Source organism: Rattus norvegicus, chromosome 5, assembly GCF_036323735.1.
Source record: "Rattus norvegicus strain BN/NHsdMcwi chromosome 5, GRCr8, whole genome shotgun sequence".
Taxonomy (NCBI): Eukaryota; Metazoa; Chordata; class Mammalia; order Rodentia; family Muridae; genus Rattus; species Rattus norvegicus.
The window spans coordinates 63,949,028-63,969,430 of record NC_086023.1 but is presented as its reverse complement, the minus strand read 5'-3'; the positions used below and the strand labels follow the sequence as shown (position 1 = coordinate 63,969,430).

The window sequence follows — 20,403 nt, the reverse complement described above, 5'->3', positions numbered from 1 at the left end:
GGCTGGCTTGTCTTCCTACTGAGAATGCCAGACACTAATGGTGGTGGGTTCAGGCTCTTCTGGCTGCTGCGACCAAAGTGGGGCCAGAGGCAAAAAGAGTCTAGTCTTAGGTATCCTAGATGATCACACAGAGATGTTTGTTTCAGACTTTGGGTTTTCCCTCTGGTATGTTATGTAAAGCAACCTGCTGAATGCGCATCTGTTCTGACTTCTTCATCCTTGTACGCAAAGAGCCCTTGAGTTAATAAGCTGAGCTAGAGACAAACTCCACCTGACACTCGAGTGTCAAGACCCAGGAAGGGATTTGGTTTCTGTTCTTCCCTTACCAGAAACCAGGCTTATGTATGCTCACAGGTGAAGGTGTCCAGCTCTCTCCTACATTAACAAGGTGGGACTGGAGTGGCTGTCTAACCAACTATGCTCTCTGGGGCCAGGCTCCCACTGACTTTTGTAACAATAACACACTGACACATGGTTTCAGGCATTTTATTTTCCTTATTCTAACATTAGGCTTTCACAAATGTAAAAAAGGCTCATGAGTACAAAAGATTCTAAATAGCTTTGCAGTGTTTAAAAAGATCCATGAGAACAATTAGGTTGGTAATATTTATCTCTAGTTCTTGATCTATGGCTGTTAACCAGTAAGGACAGTGTCCCTGCGATTGCACTCAGGTTTGAGGACGCCTCTTGGTACCCCACACTGCACCCCTTCTCTATGTGTATTTTGTTATGGCCTCCCCTCCACCTCCTCCAGGTTTCAGTGGTGACAGCTTCATTTTACACACTTCCTGTACAGAGAAAGACTCCAACAGCCTCTGACACAAGCAAAGCTGGGCTTGGATTTTCATTGATTTTTCCAGTGTTTTTTTTTTTTTTTTTTTAAAGATTGCTAAAAAAGCGGTGACTTTTCTTTAATAATAAACTCTCTTCCAATGAGCTTTTAAGTCCTCAAACATTGTAGATGAATTATATCTGATGAACTTGTAATTTCTTCAAAGCATTTAAAAAGGTTTTCTTGAAATGACAATTTTCTACCTCAAGTTTGCCTTCCTACCTAAGGACACCCGGTGGACACAGACCTGAACTCTCCGTGGCCTTTGTACAGCACTTCAGGAATGGCCAGAATTCAGCGATCAAAATCCCCAGCCTTTCTTCATTTAACAGATACTGAAGCACTTCCAGAACACTGAACCAGGAAGACCAGGTCAGAAACCACTGGACTTAGGTTTCTTCTTCCTTTGCTTAATAAGAAATAAATCATCATGGCTGCCATCCTCTACGAATTTCCTTTTCTTCGGCTTGCTCCGCATGCTCTCTCTGCGAAGCTTCTCTTCCCTCAGCCTGTGGTAATGGGATGCCTGGTGGAGGGACTTAGAAGGCTTCTGGCTGTTACTGCTGCTGGAGGAGTTGGGTTTCAGGCCCCTAGGGAAGTCTTCATCCTCATCGCGAGGCTGGCGGTCCCTCCTGTGCTTCTCGCCTTCTCTACCCCTGGTCTTCTCTTTCTGCGTTTCCTTACTTTCTCGAGGCCACCGACTGCGTTTTCCTGAGAAACGGCTTTTTCTCCTATCATGGTGATATCTATCTGTCTCTTCTCCATGTGGTCTTTTGAACTGCCTTGGAAAATCTCCATTTTTCTTGATATCTATAAGATAGAAAAGTATTTTGTCTATTTAGCCCTTGCAGAGTTCCTGCATTCTTAGACATAACATAGCAGACAGAGGAGGTGACATTCACAGTGAACAAATGGCACCCCTTAAAATCTGGATTGCTGAAAGTGGGGACACACCTTCAAATCCATTACTATTATTGTAATTTCTTCTATTGGAGGTATTTTTACAGTGTTAGTCAATGAAGATCAGAGCAGCGGGGATGTCTGACCTATTCACCAGGTTCCTGCAGGGAAGAGTCTGCCTGAGAGGATAAGGTGAAGCAGGTGCAGGTTTGTTTCCTAGGACATTTCAATCCCTGTGTGAGGATGAGCCCGGCCCTCTCCCTGCGACGTGATGACACACCACCCAGGATATCAGTCGTATGGAGAAGTGGCTGCTGGGTGGGGTGTTATCTGTACGCATGTGTCCCTGTGTGCATACCTCAGAGGTTTCAGTGCCACCTCTTGCTGCTGCTGCATCTTATTAGAACCTGCCCTGTTGTCATCTGACAGAGGCGGCCGTGACAGCTAAGGTGCGGCGTGAGGACTAACAGACCCTTGGAATGTCAGAGAAGTGGGTGGTAGGAACTCAGACTAAGCTAGAGCACAGACTACGTCCCTAGGAGCATAGTACGCCAACAAGTGTCCAAACTAGCCCAAAAGGAAACACCTAACTTTCCCAGGTTTTAATTCCTAAGTACTCGCTGTCAGAGTGCGGCCAGCCCTTTAGCCCAGAGGACATCTCAGGCTTCAGTAGCGGTCTCCATCGCGTCCACTTGTCATGCATCAATAATCTCTCTACTGTACTAGGAATAGAAGCCGCATAGATGAGCAGTGCCCTCATTTAAAAGGGCCTGAACTCCGAGAAAATAAAGCCACAAGAAAAAAGTTAAAAATGTCAAGATGTAAAGAATTCAGAGAAAAGCTTAAACAACACCTAACGATTTTATCATGAACACTATCAGAAACCTAGGAACACATCTTGATTATACCAAGAAGCGGAAATCGTATTTAAAATTTAGAAATTATTTACTAGTTTATTATTTTTAATTACATGTAGGTGTGCACGTCTGCATGTGCACTTGAGTGTATGTGCCTGTGGAGGAGGCACAGAGGGGGCATGGACCTAGAGCCCTGCTTGTAATGGTGAACTGCGAGATCCTCGGTGTGGGAAGCCCTAGGAGTCACCAGGAACCCATGTTCCATAAAAAATATTTGACATACAAATGGGAGATAATTATTTGTCAAGTAGAAAAATTTCAAAGGGATCTTTACTGCTCTACATAGACAGATATTCTTAAAGGTTTCTCTGAAATGCTCTCTCTGAGAAAAATATTAATTGTGAATAGATTGCAGTATAGGGGTTTTGAGGTAGAGGTTTGGTTTCTGGAGTGCAAGAAAGTTTTAGTTTTTATAATTATTAAAACTGTTTTCAGAGGCTGGAGAGATGGCTCAGAGGTTAAGAGCACTGGCTGCTCTTCCACAGGTCCTGAGTTCAATTCCCAGCAACCACATGGTGGCTCACAACCATCTGTAATGAGATCCGATGCCCTCTTCTGGCCTGCAGGCATGCATGCAGGCAGAATGCTGTATACATAATAAATAAATAAATAAATAAATATATATATATATATATATATATATATATATATATCTATATCTTTTTTTTTTTTAAGTGTTTTCTGTGCTAACCAGTGACTTCCAAAATAGGCAAAGAGTATAAAATCTTCTTTTGGAGCTGCTGCAAAAGCGATCGAACCAGAAGTTTTAGGACGAACCTTTCAGTTTCCGTTTTATTCTCCGATCCCTTTGCTGGATGTCGTATTTGTCGTCATAGCAATATATGAATGGAGATGTTGGAAACGCCTGGTTAAACATCCGTCTCTCTGTACATTCCTGCAATTGTATTTGAAAGGATGACATCACAAGTTTGCATTATCAACAAACTCTTTCATGAGCTTCTGGTCTATGCTGGTTAGAAGTGAGTCCCACCCCACTAGTATGGCAGGCAGTGGCTGCTGAAGTAGTCCTTGCTACTGTGGAAAGGGACCAGACAATCCAAAAGTCCCACTATGCTCCTGTACTATCCTTCAGGCCCCGGATTTCTTTCCTTTTTAATGGAGGAACTTAGTACTCTGCCAAGTTCCTTCCCCAGTTTGAGCTAACAGGATGGAGGGATGGGTGCCAACTCGATCTGTCTTGTCCTTTTCTGCAATTTTAGCATTATGTGAATTATTTGTCTGTTCCCTCCAGTAGCCTTCACATCCAATGCTCCTTCTCCCTAGCCTCAACTGTGGCTGGGAACTGTTCTTTTCTCTACACACGTATGCCAGCTTACTTTAACTCCACTCATTAGTTACCAGGCAGTGACTGTTAACATGTCTTAAACGGCATAGCCTGTATACTGAGCATGCTTTTTGCTCCCTCTGCCCATTCCCTTCACCTTCTGCTCCTCCAGTCAGTACACGCCTCCCACTGGTCCCCTTTGTCCTGGGCTACGGATCTTAGGGTGAGGTCAGTGGTAGGCAAGGTCTTCTTGGAAAATGTTCCTGGGTAATTCTGAGAGGCCTCAAAGAAAACCCTCTTCTCCTTGCTCCCTCAGCCACCCTGAGATCAGTCCTTTTCATTCGTCTCCCTTTGGCTTTAACTGTCCCCCAAACACTAGGTGACGCCATCGGATGCAGCAAGGGAGGTTGAACTATCTTTCAGAGACTTTCCTCTGGGACCTTCCTATCTGTCTTTTAACATCTTGCCTGAGACTTCTTTACTGACGTTCAGCATTTCTTAACTAAGTGCTTAAGAAAATCAGAATGCTTTCAGGAAGCATGTGAAATAACCACATAGAATTTAGCTGACTCATCAACAAATTATTAAGTTATGGTTACATCAGGGTCCTAGAAATCTTGCTATACTAAGATAGTATCCATGACAACAGACCCTTTTAATTTTCTCAGCCCCCTCACCCTTCATATCCTCCTGAAGCATTCTATCTCTCTTAGTGCCTACTGCTATCCTTGCCTCTCCAGCTAGAACGAGTGGAGTTAGGGAAGGCAATACGGAGTGACCCAATAACAACATCTGAGGGCTGAATCTCTGAGTCTGACAGGGGCGGGGCAGGGAGGAGCTTGGGCACCTTTCACTAGTGGGGTAGCCTCCTGTTTGGATACTGTTCTATTTAGACGGATGTAACTACACAGAGCTCTATCATATCACAAGTGCTTTCCAAAGCTACATGTAAATTATATTTTGATTATCCACATCACTGGTCTCCTCCATTAACACAGATAATTGATAGCTGGCTATATAATTTATCTTCTGTTCTGGATTAGCCACACCAATGATCTTCTTCATTAGTGTTGGATAATCTAGAGTTCCTTCAACTATGGCTGCCAAATTTGTTTTCCTGTAAATTGAAATTTGTCTAAGTCTAGATTTCAGGAATAAATTCTAAATGCTCTTGATATTCCCATCTATAGCACCAGCAGGGACTAGTAAGCAGGAAGCACCCAACTGTAACTGTTTTCCTTTAATTGAACACAAATGCTAAAAGTAGACTCTCTCGCTTTAAAGAGATAAGCAAGCATATAAACTAAGCACCTGTGTAACGCGTGTGGCAGGGGATTGCTAATATGAGTGTTTCCTAAAAGGTGTTGGCAACGAGAGGCATGCACAGGACAACAGGAGACCTATGGATGGTGATTTCCTACAAGACTCTTTCTTCTCTAGGTAGATTTTCAGGGTGAAGTCTCAAAGGCGATGCCAAGGATCCCGTAGGACCTTGCTACCTATACAGTGAGTTTTACTACACTAGAGACAGCATCTGAATGTCAATGCTATACAACTTCTTTGCTTTGGAGACAAAGACTGAATGCCAAAGGGGAAAATAGTAGTTAAATCATCTGGTTGCCACAGACATAGTAAAGATTACACTAAGGATCTGAGCACTCAGTCTTAGTAGTCACAGTCTACCCATCAGCGCCTGGTTCCTGTTGCCTGAACATGGACGATAAATTCAGCACTTTTTTTTTTCTCTTAAGCTTTTCTGTCTCTTCACATTTGTAGAACTCCCAAGGCCTGTACTAGAGGGTGCCTCAGCTGGAACTCAACACTGGCTGGTCTGCAACACTGCCCACTCTACCCCTTGTCTTTCTCCCTCTGCTTTGAGGCGTCCTGAGCCTCTGCAGGGTTTCTTCCTCCTGCCATGGATCTGGCTGATGTTTACCTTGGTTTCTAGGCTGTTCGAGCCTACGTGGGGAACAGGAATCCCCTGCACAAGGATTTCTACTCCCCGGGCCACTGTTTCATGCCCACTGTGGCAACTGGCTAGAGGACACTCACTACCTTCAGTAGGGAGCTGCTTCTGCTTATACCCACCACACAGCCTCGCCCTTTCAGTCTGCACTTGCACAATATTGGCCAGAAGGGCATGTAGGTACTTGGAGAGAAAGTGTGTGAGCCAATGCTATACAACCTCTGTGTTTCTACTGAACGTCACAGCTTGCATGTGAATGACAAAAAACTGGAGTGAATGTGGTACTGGGGAAGGCTGAATAAATAGTTCAGTAACAGGCCGTGAAAGGTACAAGAACTCATTCTGGGCTGCTGCTGACTCTGCCTCACTAACTTTAGGAGCTAAACTTGTTTTCACATAGGAATATGCTTTGGCAGTTTTTGTTGGTAGGAACTGGGGAAGTAGATTAACGTATAAACAAGTAAATGTTCTGAGTCACACCCATTTGGGGAATCATCTTTACAGCAATCACTCCTTGGCAAGATGATTCTGTTCAAATGCCACTCCAACATACATGTCCATAATGGCCTTTCTGTGCACAGTTGTAGCAATACACCAGCGCTGATTGTCCAGAAGGGGTCTTTGGCTTTTTAGGTGGTCCAGGTTTGGTCTGCAATATAAATATTTGTGAGAAATTAGTACACGTTAGAGGAAAAGCTGAAAGCCCATCCTTTCTAAAAGAGGTCTTGGGTAAGAAAATCCTTAGGAACATTGCTGCTTAGAGTGCAGTGTGGAGTGAGAGTGGGTCCTGATGGAGCCCAGGGAGCAACATGAAGGGCAGACAGAGCTTATGAAAGAAAGTGACAGAGAGGGGAAGGGTCAAGGCTTAAGAGACAGACACAGGAGGACAGAAGCCCAGGACTTAAAGGATACTTTCAAGGAAGGTCTGACCTACACTGCCAAGCACAACAGAAGCCTAGCAACATGAGGCACAGCCATCTCATATGCAACAGTCCATGGGGCCTCACTGTTAGAACCTAGGAGGGCAGAGAGCGGGGTGGGGACTAAAGGGATGCTGAGAAATTTACGCAGCTAGTTTATCACACAGCTAATTTATTAAATTATACTTCTATCTTAAGTATTTTCCATATATACACTGTGTTACCCAAGAATAAATGTTAAGAAATTGAATATAAACTGACAAAAGGGGGCAGGCATATATTACTATTTTGAGAAGCACCAACAAGAAAGGACATGATGAAAGGGGACAGTGTTTAGGAGGAAGAGTTGGTTGGTGGAGTTTTAAATGGAGCAGTGGGATCATGTAGGCTGGCTGAACTGGAGAGCCGAAAGGAGAACAGAAAGGAGCACAGAGCAAACCTTCTAGAAGACGGTGCACTCAGCGGGGAAGAGGAGAACACCATCTTTATTTGCTCCCTTTTCTGCATGCCCTTTGGCAAATTATCTCTCGTGCTTATTGGGCTTCTGTAACTGAGTGCTAGTCTGCCTGCCAATATTCTACCTGCTGCAATCAGGAGGTTTGGGGTTGCAGGCAGAGGTGTGAGAGGAGTACCTGATATAGAGAAACCCCTCCTGTGGCTCTTATGTCTTAGAATGGGAAGCTGGGTTGCTAGGTGCTCTGCTCAGTGCCGAGATGGAGCATTGACTAGGGCTTAAGGGAAGGAGGTGTGTTCTGCTCAGTCTCAAGAAACTTCAGTCCATCATGGAAGGGAGGGTGTGTAGAGTAGTTCACAGATAGCAGACAGGAAACAGAGCAGTAATGGAGGACACCAGGGCAGGGCAGAACCTCACACACACCCTTTCTAGCTTTACTCACGTTCTCTACCTCCCAACAGTCTATTTAAATTTGACTCTATTAATTGATTAAACCCTTCTTTAGGTTGGAACCCCAACGATCTGCCCCTCAGACACACTTAGAGGTGTGCCTTAGTAAGTTCCTAGTTGCTATAATCCAGTCAAGTTAACAAGATTCATCCTTTATCTACTGAGGAAAATAAATCCTAACCAGTCTTTTCTGCTGAAAACGATCATGGCATATCTAACAGCATTTACAACCTCAGCTGTCACCAATCAGGATACAAGAAAAACACTACTACTCTAAAACTACTCGATAGACCTTAACAGGGATGCATGTGCACAGGCAAGCGTCACTGCAGTGGGAGAGATTTTCCTTTAGGAAAGTTCAACAAGTTATTAAATATTACACAGAAATATTTTTCCTTATCTGAGAAAAAAATGGCTGTTGTTTTAATAGGAAATAAAACTGCAGAGCATACAGAAAGAAAACAAAATCAAAGAGATATTTAACTTTTAAGGACAAAGCTGTTAAAAGCTATTTATGGTTTGCTCATGGTGACACACACCTGTGATCCCAGTACAGGAGGTAGAGGCAGGAAGATCAGGAGTTTGAGGCCAGCTTCAGTTACACAGCAAGCTCCCAGATACAGGAGACCCATCTCAAAAAACCAGGAAGAAGAAGAAAAAGGTTAATGATGTGTTATTACCTAAGATGAGCCTATGAGGTATACCAGACTTACAAGTCAGGGAGCTGTAGGCCATGGGAACTGTTGAAAGCAATTTCACCTAAGTGGCTGGGGCAGAATCATTTGCTGTGAGTTTATCCCAAGTACAAAGACAACAAAGGGGCTTGGCTGACAATGGCAGGGAAAGGACCCACTAGAACAGAACACACGTCTACGATGGTTCCACAGTGATGTCTCTCGGGTTCCTGAGCAAGTGGCACGAGTGCATGCTACGTTCTCAGCAATTCGTTACAGACAGTAACTGCAGACTCCCATGCCAGACATTGTCCTGAGTCTGATATCTGAGAAGTGCAACACAAAATCACTGCTTACGTCTCCAGTGAAGGAACAGAGAGGAGCCGGTCCACTCCCTTCCCTACTCTACTTCCCTCCTGAACAATACACATATGTGCATAAACAAGAAACTGGAGTAAGACAGTGAGGGAGTCAGTCACTGCTGGCGCCCGAGACTGGCCTGCTGATGGGGACCCTAATGCTGAAAAGCATCAGGCCTGTAATTGTGCTGACTGACAACACTACTCTGCTTAGTCCCCAGCGAGTACAGGCCTGCCACCTTAGAGGACTAAAAACAACAGCAACAACACAACAACAAACGACCCCCCCCCCACACACACCTTGAGGTAGAAGGTGAAGAGGGGTCAGTCAGTCACCCAGGACTCTAAACCCGAAGGTGGAGATGTTCTGCCTGTATTGTAAGTGGCATGGAAAGCTAGTAAAGGATTGGAAGCCAATGGTGGTCAGGTACTCAGCAACTTAGCAGGGTGTGTGGCTGATGATAAATGCAATAGCCAACCTCCAGAACAAATGTCCTCTTTAAAAGGACAGCCATGCTTAAACATGGCTCTCTTGTTCATGCCGATCTAGGATACACTCTATCACTAGAGTAGATTGGCTTTATAGGATACATCCACTCTGCTCACCCGCTGTGCTATCTTACCACTTCTCACATTGTGTGATTAACAGAGCCTTATAATTGGTCTGGATGTCACTTTCTTTGTAGCCCATTTTCAATACAAGATGACTATTCTGGTTTGTGACTCAGAACGCTATCACTCCTGTAACCAACGGCTTCTCTTCTCACTCACTAAGACTCAGAATCGTACTGGTCACAACCTCCCTCCTTGTAGCCTGCCTGCTTGGCTTGTGCGTCTTATCACCTTACCCGCTCTTCAGTGTTCTCTTGACACAAACTTCTTTATTGGGAGTCAGTACCATCCATTGCACACTGGGAATGGTCTCCAGATAGAAAGAAGTCATTATCCTAGTAAGGCCTCCAAGTGGTGGGTGCTCCTATTCCCCTTCCCTTTGAAAAACACCCCCGTCCCCAAGAAAAACATGCCACACCACATAGTTTTGTTTTGTTTTGTTTTTTTTTAACCTTACCTAGCCAATCCTACCCTACCCATCAGGCAAGGAGAAAGTTGCTCACTGTGTGCCCGCCTTCGGGAACAGGGCCAGGCGTATGGTGAGCTCAATAAACAATGCCTGAAGGATGAAGTACTACAGATGTACAACACATGGCTCACAGAAGACTGGTGAATTGTGGGTATTGTTAATAATAGTTTAAATACTTTGGGAAACTATTGATTTTTTTCCCCCCCCGGAGCTGGGGACCGAACCCAGGGCCTTGCGCTTCCTAGGCAAGCGCTCTACCACTGAGCTAAATCCCCAACCCAAAACTATTGATTTTTATATCCACAAGAACAAACCTATATCACAAATCACGCCATGAAATGTTAAAAAAGCTTGAATAATAATATAGTTTCCTTGGTGTTGAGAGTAGGGCACATACTTGGAAATGTAGAGAGAAGAGGAACTCAGGCTTCAGTCCTAGAGACGAAGAGATACTTCTTAATCAAGATCTGAAAGCATGTTTCATATTGACACTTGTTATTTTATTTAGAGAATAATCTGAAATACAGCCTCAGTGTTCATTTATGCCTCTGGATGGAGCACAAATATTTGATGTTCATTCAACTGAATAATGTCACGATTTAAAAACTTCCATTATTACTAATAAAAATAGCAGCAGTATTTATATTGTTATGAAATTCTACACTGTTTCACAATAATTAATTAGTAAATGACTTGACAAATGTTATCTACATGCTCTCATTTTAATAAACTAGCATGTACTAGGACTTAATAGAAATGAAATCAGCCTAGATCTTACCTAATTAGAGAACACTGTATTCAAATACAGTAGTGGAAACTCAATAATGACTTCCACTGGACATGTTTTTACACTAAGATTAAATAAAAATCAATCTCTAAGCTATTTCAAGGATTGGAAATATAAATTTTCGACCCAAAACTTATACCTTAGAACATGTCTCTCTCTTTTTTTGTTTGTTTGTTTCTTTTTCTCTCTGAGACAGGTTTTTACTTTGTGGCCATGACTGTCCTGGATCTCACTATGTAGACCAGGCTAGCCTCAGGCTTACAGAGATCTGCCTGTGTCTGCCTTCTGAGTGCTGGGATTAAAGATGTACACGACTACTCCTGGTCCATTTATGTCTCTATTTTTAATTAAGAGCAAATGTCCAATTTAAAGTAGAATATGTCACCTGATAAACTCTAGGTTCTAGGTTCCATCGTTTGAGCCAGTGTTACTGACAAAGAGCTAGAGGTGAGGGAGTGAATATAGCTTTGTTAAGGCTTTCTGGAAGTAAGAAAATGTATCTAAAGACTTTGACCCAATGGATACCAAATGAACTATTTATGAAGGCAGGTTTTTTTTTGTTACAGACATTTAAATAATCTATATTTGTGTGTGACATCTCGGAGATTACTTTACTGTCAATACATAGAAGTAATAACCTGGTAGATAGCATTACCTATGAAAGGTCCATCCCATCTGCAGTACTGCTGAAAGCTTTCCATGCACCAGTACACTCAGTAAATATCAGAAGATAAAGCATAAGCCTACCATGCCATGGATTTACTCCTAACCTCTCCTCAAAGTGCAGCCTGATGCAACGATTACAAATGATTTTCTTCTAATGTCACTTTACATAACCCTTTTTCTGCATGAATAGTTAGTGTGGAATGAATGAATGAATGCCATTAAAACAGTTAGTCATTATCTGGGACACTGGCCTTACTCCCTTCACTACTAAGAATCTCCATGACAAAGGCCAAGAGATCACAATGCTGGAGCTGCCTCCGTGTCCTACGCCTAACAGTAATTTTTTATGTTAATAAACCTGCTGGGCATCTCCCTCTGTGACCTTGGGCTGCCCTTATCTAAACTGACTTTGATCCAATGAGGGAAGGCTAACATCTAGTTGAAGCTCATTACTATACAGGATATGTAATCAATTTTACTAATTAGAGGGAATCTTCTACTCTTGTGACTGAAAATGGATTTATTTTTATAATCATACATATGCTTAAATAAAAGGCCATATGTTTTTATTTATCAAGCCAGTTTCATATCAGCATATTTTAAAAAGCTCATATTAAATGGCTGGGGTAAACGTATTCATAACCAAATCCAACACTGAGAAAAAGCAGAGATTAGCTAAAATCTTTCATATAAATACTTCTTAAATTGATGTGATTTTCATATTTGAGAAACACCTTATTAATTCCAAGTATTTACAAATAATTTTACTCTTTCAACAAATTAGTATTAGAATCCCTTCCTTAGTACCGATATATTTTAAAAAACCTAACTCACAAAATCAAATAGGCTTCCTCAAGAAAACGTTACCCCAAACCAAAGGGGCACTCTTACTCAAATCCCTTAGCTAAGGTGACCCTCTGGCATGTACTTGACATTTGAGCAAAACAAGTCTGAATTTAAAGTACACTTGTTTCCTAGGAGTGATGCTGAATTTTGTTAGTTCTCTGTATTTTCTTTGGCTTATAGCAAGTAGGCATGGAAGAACAGTGCTTCCCCCTTTCCTCTGACACTCTTCAGACCATACATACCATTCTAACGCCACTGGCAGAGCGCAGGCTAACACCGAACACTTTCTGCTGTTGGTGTCTCTGGAGGGCGGATCTCCACCTGTGACCTCAATCCTAGGCCTGTGTCCATCCACCATGGTTTTAGAAAAGGCCTTCTCTTGGTCCATGTTCTGATAAACATCTACAGCATTACTTTTCTATGAAGAATACTGGGAGAAATTTTTGCTCCAAGCTAAGACAAGGTTTCCTTTATGAAGGTTTTAAGCTTTAATTTTTTTCTTACTGAGAAAAGTAGCTCTATTGCATTCCAGGGGACATTACTATTAATTCTTCTAAGTTTTACATATAATAATATACATATATTTCTTATGTATTAAAACTATGTCATATACCTAACAGACTCCCAATTCATTGGGTAATTCCTTAATTAGGCAGACTTTTGAAACGTGTATTATGTACACAACAGACCGGAACGTCTGTTTTGGAGCATTTTCCAGTCTATCAGGCGATTACATCATTAAGCCACACATGCTACGTAGAAAAATCCTTATGAAAATTCATAAAAAATGTACAGCACGTCATTAGCATGCAGCAGGCATGTATGCTTTTTGATAGTTTTCTGCCTAAAAAAAAAACAAACAAAAAACTACATGAAGTAATTAGTTGAGGTCAGGAAAATATGAGAATGGTCCCAGACACTACCAAAAATGAAATTTACAAAAATATTGCACTTCTTATGGCTTAGCTGGGAGTAATTTGCTTTCCTGGAGAATGGATTCTTGAACAATGTTCACCTGAATCGCGCAGAGTAAGTGCTACTTTACTGACTTGATATTTCCAACACACATCTAGCTTCCTCCTGACTTCTCTCCTGGACACACCTGACTCTCACACATGGGTTGAAAGGTTGCAAAAGTCCAATGGTAAATCCAGGAATTATTCAAGGCCTTGCAATACCAAATGCTTACATATTTATGCCTTCATTTAAGGCAATCAAGAGCTTATTACATGGGTGTATCATTTCCCAATAAGCAAAAAACTGTTAAAGTAAGATGAATATGTGTGTTACTGGCATAAATTTTAATAGTGGAATTACATATTTACTACATTAAAAAAGCAATAGGCTATACCTAAAAGACATATTCAAAGATTAAAATAAAAGTGTAAGTTTCATGAGAGGGAACTATTAAACTGACCACTTTCTAATCTTCCTGTAAACAACACACCTAACACTAAAAACCCCAACAACAGAAACAGAAAGAAACGCTTAGAACTGGAGAACAATGAGCCTGTATGCAAGACAGGAAGGAGCCCAGCGCTGCACTCCCAGATGCCCCCGATCTTCCAGGCTTAAAAAGCATCCCAATTTTCTCTAAAGGTAGCAGCGTTTATTCACTGGGCCATGGCTAATTTTACATGGAATGCAAAAATGTTAGTTTAAGTTTAATTTACCACCCTATTTAAATATTTCCAATGTAGCTCTTCAACTGCAGAGCTATCCCTCCGTCTATTTTAATTTTAAAGTAAGTTAGCATAGGGCTTCCTTCTTAATCCCCAGAGACTACCTACATAGTGACACAGACGCACACATTTATGACGGCAACATAAATGCTCTGCTCTTCTGAAGTAACATTAAGTGAAAATCGTTTCCTAGAAAGATATTATAGGTATCTATATTTTATTTGCCATCTTAAACATATCTGGGTCTTTATGGCCTTATTTTAAAAATGTATTTCCTTTTTATATTTCCTGGTGCAAATGGACTGCATAAATAAGCAATGTGCTATGAGGCTTCAGACCAGCCGATAAAACCTTTCAATTTTCATGCCAGCTTCTTCTTTTGTAATTCAAATCTGCCTGGAAACTGGCAGCTCTGAAGACTGAAACAAGCACGGCCACAAATACCTTGTAATGCTATCGACCTTGTCTGCCCATGCAGTGAGAGAGGGGCGCGCATGTGTCTGCAGCCATCCAGATAACACAACTCATTTTTTGGGGGGGGGGCATGAGGTGGGGATAACAGAAGCCAGCCCCAGACTGCACGGAAAGCAGTCATTACCAGGCAAGCTGGAGAATAAGTCTCTTCAAAATACACAGTGCATTTAAAACCATATATGAGGCTGAGCCACTGCTGTCATTACCAATTTTAATTTAGCTCCTTCAGTTTGCCAGCCAGATAAACTCTTTAGTGCAGTTTTTTAATCTATTTGCCACATTTATGTTTCAGATTACAGTAATATGGATAGGAGAAGGAATCACTTTTAGAGGAAATAAAGCAATAGATCCGCTTATCGGCACCCATCAGAAAGTTCATTAATCAGCTAGGCTTTGTGCCCTCTAAATTGAAAGGTTAAATAATCCTCTCAGGAATATTCCTCAGCCCCTCCACCAATTGTCCAGAGAGGAGCTGCCATTCAGAGCACACGGGATCAGTGACAGGGTATCTTACCACTGTTTGGACCCCAAACAATGACGGACAAATGGCCTGGTTTACAAAGAAACCTTTTAGTACACAGATGGGAAAGGACCACAAGCTTTGACTAGGGGAGGGCTGAGGAGGGTGTGGAGACAGGACATAAGGGAAGGGACAGAAAAGAATACACACGTGTAAATTCACAGATATTTGATCTGCGGGTTTACTGGGGTAGACTGTAAGGCATGGGAATCATGTGAAGTACCTATCTTTCAACCATATGAAATGCTTACATAAACCTCCATTGATAACTATAGATCAGAACTATAGCTCTATTGTATTTACTAGCTGATAAATGGGGACCCAAATAAATCCCAATTTATTTTGATTATAACTCCATATACCTTCCCTCCCAAGCCTGCATATTCTACTAGAATACTGTTCATAACTTCAAGGACCTACCTTCAGGGTGAAAAGTAAACAGTCTGTCTGTTTGTTTGTCTTTTATAAAGTAATGGTCTTCTTTAAATTTTAAAACTCATTTTACGTGTGTGGGTGTTTTGCCTGCACTTACGTATGCATAATATTTTCCTGAATATTTCCCACGGAAGCCAGAAGCGGATGGCTCCCCTGGAACTGGCGTTACGGACAGCTCTGAGGCATGGTGGGTGCTGGGAATGCAGCTCTGGCCTTTGGTTTTCTAGTACATTCCATCTTAACCCTTGCTTGTCTTACAGTAAGGAACGTGGACTAGGAATGCTCTTCCGAGGGCGCACACTGCACACACTGAGAAGTGCCTAATTTGATGTTGCCTTTTTTTCTGAAGCCACACACGACAGGAAGACCGCAAAGCTCAGCCAGGTCTCACGCTTTTCTACTTTGTGACTGTCTGGTTCCTTTCTGGTACTGGTCGTGTGCAGGCACAACTAGCTTTATCTGAAGTGCAAACCCCTGGTCTACTATTTGGTTTCCTTTCCTGTCTTATTAAATGATCCCTCTTTTCCTTGAATAAGGCACTATAATTGCTGTGAGCTGTTTGATTGCATATTATTCTCATTATAAAGATTTACATAATTTGCTTACAGTAACTAGTCATAGGACACTGAAATTACCAATTAAAATTATGTACTCAATAGCTTAATTCAGGTATCTTAGAGTGATGTCGTTACTTTTTTTTTTTGATACCAATTTTTTAATAATTACATTGCTAGATTATTACATATAGTCATGAGGACTCTGGGGTAGATTGTCTAATAGTATCTGATCAGTGTGCCAATGTGGAGTTGTTTTTGCTCTGTAGGAACAAACATGATGGCTAGGTATAAAACTCTAGGCGGAGCACTTGCCCTGAATATTCAAAGAGGCCCTAGAGCGAACCTCTTCCTTCTAAAGAATAAATATATTAGAGAGGAGCCATATGGGAGCAAATAGAACCTGAAGTCTGATCTCCATCCATAACCACACTGAGCCTGTTATCTCCCTTCTGCATGAAAGTGAAAATAAAAATATTCATCTGGCAGCATTTGGAGGAGTCTCCTAGCTGAGCTTTCAAAGCAACATTAAAGTGGGACCCTATAAATGTATCTTTTATTCTCCTGATTTGGCATCTCTAAGGCTCACTGTCTCAGTCTGCTAACCTAGGGCTAGGCCTGGAAGTTTGTAGCCTTTATATACTCTTATCTAAGCTTAGAAAGTTTTCAGCCTCTGAGGCTTACTGCTGAATAAGGTCACCTTTACTGGCCCTTCCTGAACTCTCAATGACTGGCTCAGCTCGGCTGTTCTAATTCAACTCACCTAACTGATTTAATCTGGCTTCTCTTGACTTTTCTTGAGTTGTCTTCTTGGCCTCAAACTAACTCTAGCAATCTGTTCTAATCCTCTGGTTCTTTCGAATTATCTGGTTCGTGATGTCGTTACTTATTCCCCTCCCTTTCTTGCTTCTTTGCTTCCTTTAATGGTGGAGATTAAACCCAGTGCTGAACCCACATTGCAGTTTTATATATGAAATGTACTTTATCTTGTCATTTTTATAGGCAAGGAAGTAACTTAAATTTTTTGTGATATAATCTTAAATACTTATACTGATGTTAAGGTAAATCAAATTAAGAAAATAATTTGTTGCAGTACTTAAGAATTACTCACCTAAACCGGGCGTGGTGGCGCACGCCTGTAATCTCAGCACTCATGAGGCTGAGGCAGGAGGATCTCGAGTTCCAGGCCAGCTTGGGCTATATAGCGATTCCAGGCCAGCCTGGGCTACATAGCAAGACCCTGTCTTGGGAAAAAAGAAAAAAAAAAGAAGTTACTCACCTACATTTTTTTGAAACAAGTAAGACAAGTATAAGTAAAGTATAAGTATTTAACTTCAGTAACTGTGAGGAGGAAACATTGTTAGGCTAAAAGAGGTCATTACAACTTCACCTTGAGCAGAGACATTGCAACAGTCAGTCTGGGCTAGAGACCCAGCCCAGCTCTCGGTGCAGGTGCCCATGGGCTTGCTCTGACCGGCTTACCTGGTTTAGCCTGGTTTATGAGAAGCTGTGAGGCACTGCGCAGCTGCCATCTCACTGCAAACTTACAAGTCCTGTGGGCACCACCACCCACTATCAGATACAAAACTAAGGCTCTTCTGAGTTAAACATTTTAACTACAACCTCTGTGTACATACTACACAAAGGAATCACACTTGAAACCAGAGCGCAACCTTAAGTTGGCATTCTTTTCCTTATATTGTGATACAGAACATTAACTCATTGGCAAGTCTGCCCTTCTGTCCAAATATTTCAAAGCATGTTTTTCTAAAAAAAAAAAAAAAAACAAACAAAAAAAAACAAGCAGTACAACTGTAAAACAAAGGAAATGTTATAGATATAACATTTTATGTCTAAGACATAAAAATGGAGACTATATTTTATACACAAAATTAAAACACAGCCCCGAATTTAGTTCTCTTGACTGCAAATATCTGTATCCAAGGATATTCATACGAAGGCATTTAGCTGGGAATGAGAGTTCATGCCTTTAATCCTAGCTCTTTGGAGGCTGAAGCAAGGTCAGGCAGACCAGTCTTCTAAAGGAAACCAACAAGTGCAAACACCTCAAGTGGGCATTTTACAGAACCACAAAGACGGCTTTATATCTAACAGATACAGTTAATCTGTGAGCATGTGTACACGCATGGCATACATAAGGTATATATGCACACACACAGGTTTAAAAAAATATTGAAAATAAAGCTGGGCATGGTACTCTATGCCTGTAATCTAAGTAGTAGGAGGCTGAGGCAGGAGGAACTACAAAAACAAGACATCTGGTGGCCTTACTGATGTGTGTGTTTGTATGTATGAATTATTTTCACCAATATAGATTTCTGACCTCTCACATTAAAATAATTCATATTTCTGAAAAAGAATCAGTTCATATGCTGGTAAACCAGCTAAGTGAGTGAAGGTATAACTCAACCTCATTTACATGCATGTGTGTATGCATCATGCATATATGCACATATGCACATTTGGATTACATAATAGCTATTCAAGCTTTCTTTAATTGTACAATGCCTTCCTACTTTGTAGCATTTTTCCTCATGTAAATTACAAATATTAAGGGCCAATTCTTAAACATCTAGAAGAAATATTCACCGATGTACAAGTCTACGCATAATTCTCTTGACTTTCTAATATATGAGGGGGTTAAACTACCAATGAATTTCAAGTCTAAAGTCAGGTCAATCTGTAAAGTAATTCGTGGATTTCTAGCCACTTAAATAATAGTAATTTTGAAGTCTTAGCTCCCTCAGCTTGTCCATTACAGAAGCATGTGTGATGTGGAGCCCCCCTGGCTCAGACACTGCTCACGGAGAGGCCTACATTCAAATGACGAGCTGACTCTAAGCCTGTGCTGACCCTAACTGTGATTAGTCAGTGCACAGGATACTGGTTTTGTATATCCTACTTATACTTATTGCTGCACTGAAATATCCAGAAAAGCGCACAGCAGAGTCAGTTACTTAGAATGTACTTTAGGGAGTGGCATAAGCTACCTATTTATCTAACATATGCAAACAATGCTAGAATTAAACTGCACTTTATTTCTCTGCTCTGATGTGTACAAAATAGGAACTGATGAACATTTCAGACATGAACACTGTAATTTCTGGTATTAGATAGTCTATGGTGGTCAATTGTAAGTCTGAGAAAATTTAGTTTAAGGGCTTTATTTTTTTTATATTCACTCTCACTGTAAAGTGGCATTCTTTCAAAGTACAGAGTCACTAGTAGAAAGAAATACAATTTATTCTGGGATGACATGACTCATATATATGTTTTACTAAGGAGACAAAAGAAAAAAATCAAAGTACCATATTTTAAAATGTAAACACCTAGAAACAGAATTTAACTGATACATATTTAACTTTTTCCTATAATGATTAAATATAGTTCATTTGTAACTAAAATACAACAGGGGCGGGGAAGAAAAAGATAAGAAAATGTTTAAATGTAATTTTCTGCCTTTCTGTTATTATTAGGAAAAATAGATTAGAAAATTAATAACTGCAAGAATTTCTTTCAAATTTGAAGCAGGAATCAAACTAGAAGTTCATTTGGTGACAGTGTCAATCCGAGTATGTTGGTCATTTTCTCCAGTCATTATGAGACAGGTGAAAAAGCATGGAGACCTTTTTTTAAAAAGTCAAATGAAGAAAAGTTACTAAGTCCAGTAGATCTTTCAGTTTAAGCTAACTTATGATTGAGCAGTATTGCTGTCTAATATGGAAGCTGCTGGTGGGTGGGATACACATTCAGAGTGTACAGGCATTCCTAAGTCATCCATACACTGCCCAGGTGATACATACTTCCTGCTCCACCATCTCAAATGCTTCTATCTACGTCAGAATCATCACCATGAAATCCTGATAGTATTCAAATATATTCACATAAGACAGGCCTATATAAAAAAATACTATAGTGATTTCCTGTCCAGGCCAAATTATTTTTGAATTAAAATATTAAAAATCATGTATTCTGAGAAATCTCTGAAAGAATGGATAACTCATATTCCTTCAAAAGAAGGAAAATTTGGGGTTGGGGATTTAGCTCAGTGGTAGAGCACTTGCCTAGCAAGCACAAGGCCCTGGGTTCAGTCCCCAGCTCCGGAAAAAAGAATTAAAAAAAAAAAAAAAAGAAGGAAAATTTTATATGCATGTGTGCATGGCCTGAAGAAACATGAAAGGGAAAATAACTTGTATTTTTTTTTTAAAGATTTATTTATTTAATGTATGTGAGTACACTCTAGCTGTCCTCAGACACACCAGAAGAGGGCATCAGATCCCATTACAGATGGTTGTGAGCCACCATGTGGTTGCTGGGATTTGAACTCAGGACCTCTGGAAGAGCAGTCAGTGCTCTTAACCACTGAGCCATCTCTCATTATCCCCATAACATGTATTAATAATGCACAATGTCGACACTTTTCCACCTTCTTTTATAGAACGCACTTTAGCAAACTGCTTTTTGGAGACTGGGCAAATTATATTTATTTTAAAATGAATCTCATTTATTGAGATTGATAATTTCAGGTTTCACCCTCTTTGAAAGTGTATTTTCTTATTGCTTTCAATGATTAATTCTGT

At 40.9% G+C, this 20,403-nt stretch overlaps 1 protein-coding gene across 9 annotated transcripts in view; it reads right to left on the bottom strand.

Moving 5' to 3' along the window:
* Positions 1 to 470: 470 nt before the first annotated feature.
* The window catches only part of Zcchc7 (zinc finger CCHC-type containing 7), a 181,669-nt gene continuing 161,736 nt past the window's right edge, over positions 471 to 20,403 (bottom strand). For 2 of the 9 annotated variants that reach the window (XM_039109462.2, XM_039109461.2), the window contains exons 7-9: positions 6,454 to 6,549; positions 3,427 to 3,544; positions 471 to 1,642 (exon numbers count right to left, since the gene is read on the bottom strand). In XM_039109462.2, the coding sequence (XP_038965390.1) occupies positions 1,206 to 1,642; positions 3,427 to 3,544; positions 6,454 to 6,549 (651 nt within the window). In that variant the 3' untranslated portion in view covers positions 471 to 1,205. Of the gene's footprint in view, positions 1,643 to 3,426; positions 3,545 to 6,383; positions 10,274 to 10,915; positions 17,047 to 20,403 lie in introns of those variants that run through there. The other 7 variants (XM_063287337.1, XM_063287338.1, NM_001106658.2 and 4 more) reach the window with 6 other exon arrangements.